Source organism: Zonotrichia albicollis, chromosome 15, assembly GCF_047830755.1.
Source record: "Zonotrichia albicollis isolate bZonAlb1 chromosome 15, bZonAlb1.hap1, whole genome shotgun sequence".
NCBI classification, from domain to species: domain Eukaryota; kingdom Metazoa; phylum Chordata; class Aves; order Passeriformes; family Passerellidae; genus Zonotrichia; species Zonotrichia albicollis.
In genome coordinates this window covers 8,805,737-8,812,432 of record NC_133833.1, presented here as the reverse complement: position 1 = coordinate 8,812,432, position 6,696 = coordinate 8,805,737, and the positions used below count along the sequence as shown (strand labels likewise).

The following is a 6,696-nucleotide window of genomic DNA, read 5'->3' as shown; positions in this document are numbered from 1 at the left end:
GAAGCATCTCTATGACTCTGGTTGGTAGAGGCTGTGAGCTGAGCACTTCCATAATCCAGGGGATTATAATTTAAACACAAAACTGAAATATTTCCAAACAGTATTTGGTTCAAGATGTGTGGTTTGCTTCAAATGGAAATGTAATAAAGTGGTTTAACCCATGCACTAGACTCATCCATCTGTTGCACTGTGTCCTCTTGGGGTTCTCTCCTGCTAGAAGCAGTGGATGTGACAAGCCTTGGGAGAGATTGGAGCATGGCAAATTAGTCATTGTCATTTCACCTTTGTGCCTGAAACCTGATTTTCGACATGCAGACCCCAAAATGGAGTGTGAACAAAGCTTGTGAGTCATTGGGAAGTCCTGGAGTCCTCCCTGTCTCTCTAGCCAGCAGAACAGTGTTGGTGTATTTATAAACACTGGTGGCAGAGTTACAGTTCAGGAGGAAGCTCTTAAAAAGCTGCTCTGAATATTGTCCCTCTCTCAGTCCCTGTCACAAAGGCAGTGTTTCTGTGAAGCCACGAATCACAGAATCACTGAGGCTGGAAAAGACCTTTAAGGTGATCAAATGTGGCTGTTTAATGTCAGCTTGTTGCAGCTCCAAGCTTCCAGTTAAATAGGCCTGCACTGATGAATGTTGGGATTTTTTAGAGCATTTGTTCTCCCTGATCTGAACAAGTGAAGCCCGCTGGTGCTCAGGAGAGAAGCTGACAGGAATGTGCCTTCTCTGCCACAGGAGGGAGTGAGCACTCTGCATTTTAGCTGATTTTTCAGACTTTGAGAAAGCTTAGAGCTAGTCATTGCTAATTTCCTGATTGTCTGGTAAATGCAAATTCCAATAAAAACTCAAATCTCTTTTTGTTTTGTGAGTCTGTTGCCATCCAACAGACACTGCTTGTGTAAGGCTTAAAGTATTGAGTAGGTGATAGTATAAACTGTAGTGCATGAGAAGAAAAACAACTTTTGGATGCTCAGATGGATTTATTTGGAATTTACTGTGTTTCCATTTCATTCTCTTTGCCCTTTTCCCCTTTCAAGGTTGCTTGTAGGATCCGAGTGGTCGCAGTTCTCAATGTGAATATGAGATGTGATCCCAGGAAATACTCTTTGCATTGGCAACATTCTCCCAAGGACTTGTCCCTTGGAAATTTGACCACTGTATCTTATGGGATGGATACAGAGCAGTTTTACACAGAACTCTGGTGAAAAAACAAGAGGGAAACCCTCAGATGACTGAGAAGCATTTGTTCTTCTGTACTATATTTCAGAAATATTAACAATGTTTGTCCTGTCCTTTGCACTGAGATAGCAATAGGGGAAATACTGAAATAGCAGCAATACTGTGGTCATATAAATTAGGTAGTGGTTGGAGTCATTGACTTGGTAGAAGAGGGAAGGCAAGGACAAGATGGGAATTTGTGCTGTAGGAAAGGGAAAAGCTTGAAGACATTCTGCAGAACTCAATTACTTGCATTGTAGCAGGAGCAAAAAGTTCTGAATGTAAGTGGATAGAAGAAAACATGGCTAAACTACGTGGCTAACTGCCAGGTAACGCATCTTACATGAGCTCAAGACAAAGAAATGTTAAATGACAGATAGCTATGTACCTGGTCCCCTGATTTGGACTCCATCATCAATGGCATTTCCGTTGTGGAAGAATTTCACAGGCCCAGAGAGCTGGCCAGAGAAGGGAGCATACACGGTGGCCCCGTCAGCACAGATGACATCCACAGCCCGGTGCTTCCCTTTGCCATCGCGTCTGCAAGCAAACACATCTTTACAGAAACCTCTGCTCAGGCCCAGAGCTGCAGAGAGGTTGGGCAGCACATGGGGAGATCTGGAAATGAGTTGTTAGGGCAGAAACAGTGTCAGCAAACTGGCTGAAAGATCTGCAAAGGTGTAGGTGAGGTAGTGGCATGTAAGGGTGGATGACCTGTTAGAGCTGGAGAAAAATGCCCTTCTTCCAGGTCTTTAAATAAAGACCATAGAGTCTAATAAAAATACTAGACCACAGAGTCTAATAAATAGAGTCTGAAAGACCATCAAGTCACAGAAAGTGTGACTGTGTGAAGGACATCAAGTCCAACCCTCCACTTGAGTCAGGAGTGTTCCCAACTCTAGGTCAGGTCAGGCATGGCTTAGTCTGATAAAAAGCTCCAAGCAGAGAGGTGTCATGAACAATGTGGGCAGCCTAAAAGTTTCTCCAGTCCAACCCAAGCCTTCAAAACTGTAATTTTTTTGTGACCTACACAAAATTTTTAACTCTTACTTCAGTGGAAGTACAACAATACCCCACATTCTCCAATTACTATATTACCTTGGAGCTCCATAGTATCCACAGCCATACTTATCACAGCCTCTTATCTCGTTGGTAGGGTTCCCAGCACACACTGCAGCCCAGCGCCCGTCCTGGGCCCGTTGTGGCAGTGGTGGAACATCTTTGAAACACAGAACACAGCACATCAAAGTTAACTTCTAGATTGTTTTATCATTTGCATGCTTGCAACTACTATGTTTGATTTACAGTTAGGTAAGGACATGCTGACATTACATCCCATGCTTCTAGTTGGATTTTTCTCCATAAAATTTCTAATTCTTTAGGAAATGTAAATGGAATGTAGACCTAAACTGGATGGTAATATTTCTAGATTAGGATTATTTCATAGAAGAAAATGCTTTAAATACAACATTTCAAAAAGAGTATCACAGGTCCTGGAGTGCAAATCTACTCTTGTTCTGAGTTGTGTTTTTTGTTATGGGATTTTTTACCAGGTGTAAGCAGATGAGTAGGATCAGACCGGTCGCAATTCTCAACGTGGATGTGAGAAATAATGCCAGGATATACTTTTTGCATGGGCAGCATTTTCCCCAGCTGTTGCCCTCTGCGGATCTGGCCGTGGTACCGGATGGGGTGAATGCAGACGAGCTTCACACAGTAACCTGGGAGAGAGGGAGAGGAAGCAGGGTCAGGAAACATCAGCTGCATCTTCTCCTGGGGTGAGCTAGCAGCATTCCCTGCCAGCCTCTCACTGGAGACTGTAAGGATGAAGCAGAAATGTAGTTGAGGTACCAACAATGGTGAACTCAAAATTACTATATTTGCCAGGGCAAAAAGGAAAAAAGGGTGTTGGAAAATAGAGACAGGAAAACATCCTCTCAGCAAAACTGAGGATATATTTCCGGTGCTTTATTTTTACTGTTTCCTATTTTTTGATTTGGGGTTGTTATTTTCCTGCTACCTGTTTTTCAACTCCTTTCTTCCCTCCTCTCCAAGAAAAGCATAGGAAAGGACTACATCCTGCTGGTGCTGTCTTCTAATATTTCAGCGTACTAGAGAGGATGTAAGATTAATCAACACTGTGCATGTATTGAAGAACCACAGGGACCTTGCTCAAGTAAATGAAGTGATTACTTGTGCACATCTCACAGCACACCTGCTGTTAATTACTTGCCTGATCCTCTGATTTGGACTCCATCATCAATGGCATTTCCATTGTGGAAGAAGCGGATGGGTCCTGAGAGCTGCCCGCTGAAGGGAGCGTACACGGTGGCTCCATCAGAGCAGATGACATCCACACCCGCATGCTTCCCTTTGCCACTGTGCCTGCAGGCAGAAATACAGAATTAGGGACATCTCTCTAGGTTAATGTTATGTATCAGTTGGTCACTTAAAGCAGGATGAAAGCTGAAGCTTGTCTAGCAAAAATTTTTTACCTGCAATGAAATTGAACAGAAGTAGCAGGTTTGAAGCATGTTTTTGTTGTTGTTGTTGCAAATTGTTCACATTACTCTGACCTTCAGAGTGAGATGAAATTTAAAATTTGAGCTTATTTTTTACTGTCCCAAGTTCAAGGGGTATTTCAAACTGTTATGAAAAAGTACCATTTTATCCCCAAAAAACATGTGTGCCACGTAAAATAGAATCTTGGCTGGCATTTTCTCACTTAGAAATTTGAAAGTTGCATAATGAAGATTAACCCTTTTAGAGCCTGGGGAGAGGAGATGACAAGAAAAAGTGGGAGTCATTCTACATATAAAAGCATTTCTTCAGAGAAATATAACCTGTTGTTGTATGAGGTCCTTACTTAAAGACAGTGATGCTGACAGATCTTTAGTTTGTATAATTGAATATCTACTCAGCTTTCTGAGTGTTGGTTAAATTTCTGGAGTATAAGCAACAAGGGTAAATGACACAAATCCTTGAAATACTTCCATTTCCTTTACTCTGTCTGTGATTCATGTAACAATCCTGCTCCTTCACCCCTGCATCTGTTGTCAGCAGTGGTTATCACTGTGCTTCTGTAAGATTGCCAAGGAATATCCCAAAAATCAGCAAGAGGTCTGCAGGCAGCAGTATTCTCTCATTCTGAGTGTCAGCTCTGTGTAGCTGTACTCTTTCTGGTGCCTGCACATTTAGTGTAGGAAAGCAAGGTGACCAGGCAGCCGTGTTACCTGTCAGCTGTGTCATCTGTTTGCTGTGTTACCTGTCAGCAGTGTTACCTGTCAGCAGTGTTATCTGTCAGCAGTGTTACCTGTCAGCTGTGTCACCTGTGAGCTGTGTTACCTGTCAGGTGTGTTACCTGTCAGCAGTGTCACCTGTCAGGTGTGTTACCTGTCAGTCAGATGTGTTACCTGTCAGCAGTGTCACCTGTCAGTCAGCTGTGTCACCTGTCATCTGTGTCACCTGTCAGCTGTGTTATCTGTCAGCTGTGTTACCTGTCAGTCAGCTGTGTGACCTGTCAGTCAGGTGTGTTACCTGTCAGTTAGCAGTGTCACCTCTCAGCAGTGTCACCTGTCAGGTGCATTACCTGTCAGTCAGATGTGTTACCTGTCAGGTGTGTTACCTGTCAGCAGTGTCACCTCTCAGCAGTGTCACCTGTCCTTCAGGTGTGTCACCTGTGAGCTGTGTTACCTGTCAGCAGTGTCACCTGTCAGTCAGCTGTGTCACCTCTCAGCAGTGTCACCTGTCCTTCAGGTGTGTCACCTGTGAGCTGTGTTACCTGTCAGCAGTGTCACCTGTCAGTCAGCTGTGTCACCTCTCAGCAGTGTCACCTGTCCTTCAGGTGTGTCACCTGTGAGCTGTGTTACCTGTCGGCGCCGAAGTTGCCGCAGCCGTATCTGTCGCAGCCGCGGATGCGGTTGGTGGGGTTCCCACTGCAGATCTGTGCCCAGTGCCCGTGCTGCTGCTGGGGCGGGTGTGCATCCAGCTGCTTGGTGAAAACTGCACAAGGAAGAGAGAAAAAACAGGAAAATTCAACCACGCTCTTAGTCCAGTGCAACAGAAACAGTTCAGGTACTAAACAGGGTGTTTAAAGGGAAAGACATGAGCTCAGAGGAGTCTGTCATTTCAGAAACTGTAGGTAAAAGGACATTCTACAACCTGCCCTATAGACTTGATCCATTTTTTCCTGATGTCTTGATTTAAGGTATATACACCAAAAAGAAAGCAAAGCTATAGATAAAGATGTTTAAAAGTAATTTGTGAAATAAATTATTTTTACTTTCTAATGGTTCTGGGTTGATGGTTGGACTTGATGATCTTAGAGGTCTTTTCAAACCATAATGATTTTATGATTCTTTCTGAAAGCTCCAACTACTGCAATATATGTCTCTTAATGCACATCTAATTCCATATTTTATAGTAGTCATAACTGTCCACATTACCATCAGTCCTCATAAAACTAGAGGGAAAAACCTCAGCATTATTTATGTTGAAGCAAATTTCAATAACCCATTATTGCCTGCCTAAACCCCGTGAAGCCCAGCTGCATTACAGCAATCTCAACTCACCAGTGGACACCAAGCTGACCAGAGTGACCAGGCTGAGAGCTGGCATTTTGGGGCCGTGTCACCTGTGTTCTTTGATCCAGTCAAAGACATTGAACAGCTGCTGCCTGAGGTATTTATGTGCTTTTGAAAGCACAAATCCGTTGTCTTGGCCAATCTGGTGTTGCCATACTGGGCACTGTGGTGATCTGCAGGCTCTGACAGTTGTTAAAGCTGGTTGGGAAAGATGGATAAAATAATTGGGCTCTTAACATTAAGAAATGGAAATGACCCCACATTTCAGGAAACTCTGGTTGAGCTGTTTCTTAACACCTTTTCTTCCCCTTCCTGGAGTAAGGTCATATTTAGGCCAAAAATGGCAGGAACCACAAATGTGGTTCAGAGGATTGAGCTGGAGGGATAAGGCAGCCAAAGCTCCAGAGAGGATGTCACCAGTTTGTCCTTTGCTGCTCATTTTTCTCTGGGTGTTTGTGCCCACCAGAGCTTTGTGACTGAGAACACATAAAGTATTTGGTGTTAATGAACATTCACTTGTGCAAGGAAAACAGATGCTTTTGAATTGAAACATTTCTTTTTTTCTGGTTCAGCTGAAATTGTCGTTTAGTTCACTTAAATCCATGAAGTCTGTTCACTGAAACCCTGGGGTTTTAACAGTGTAATACTTATTAAAACATCTTCAAGTTCTGAAACAACAGTTGCAAACCCACGTTGCATAGGCAAAACTGACCTGGAGTTCAGTAATTCTAGGTTTTAAAGTGATGCCTTCAGTACCTTCTTGGTTTCAGCTATTGTACTATAAATAATAAACTAATTGTACTTTGTGTCTCTGGTAATCTTTCAGAAAAGCGTTAGATTTTCTTTACAGACGTATCTCAGGTAATATGAAATTTAAATGAGTCATGGTGCTTTCA

At 43.1% G+C, this 6,696-nt stretch overlaps 1 protein-coding gene across 1 annotated transcript; it reads right to left on the bottom strand.

The window, feature by feature from the left end:
• Positions 1 to 968: 968 nt before the first annotated feature.
• On the bottom strand, positions 969 to 5,887 carry LECT2 (leukocyte cell derived chemotaxin 2). Its single transcript, XM_005483604.2, has 7 exons — positions 5,789 to 5,887; positions 5,087 to 5,219; positions 3,451 to 3,602; positions 2,768 to 2,938; positions 2,316 to 2,436; positions 1,606 to 1,757; positions 969 to 1,197 (listed from the first exon to the last, which is right to left on the bottom strand). Exons 1-7 carry the CDS (start codon positions 5,832 to 5,834, stop codon positions 1,007 to 1,009), a joined length of 966 nt encoding a protein of 321 aa, XP_005483661.2. The 5' UTR covers positions 5,835 to 5,887; the 3' UTR covers positions 969 to 1,006.
• Positions 5,888 to 6,696: the final 809 nt, after the last annotated feature.

What these genes read in the sequence shown, in the direction of transcription:
- LECT2 (XM_005483604.2), bottom strand. Translation starts at nt 5,834, where the DNA reads ATGCCAGCTCTCAGCCTGGTCACTCTGGTCAGCTTGGTGTCCACTG. An exon ending in GGTCAGCTTGGTGTCCACTG is followed by an intron (nt 5,220 to 5,788) that starts GTGAGTTGAGAT and finishes TTCCTTGTGCAG; the next exon opens with TTTTCACCAAGCAGCTGGAT. An exon ending in AGTCCAAATCAGAGGATCAG is followed by an intron (nt 2,939 to 3,450) that starts GCAAGTAATTAA and finishes CCTCTCTCCCAG; the next exon opens with GTTACTGTGTGAAGCTCGTC.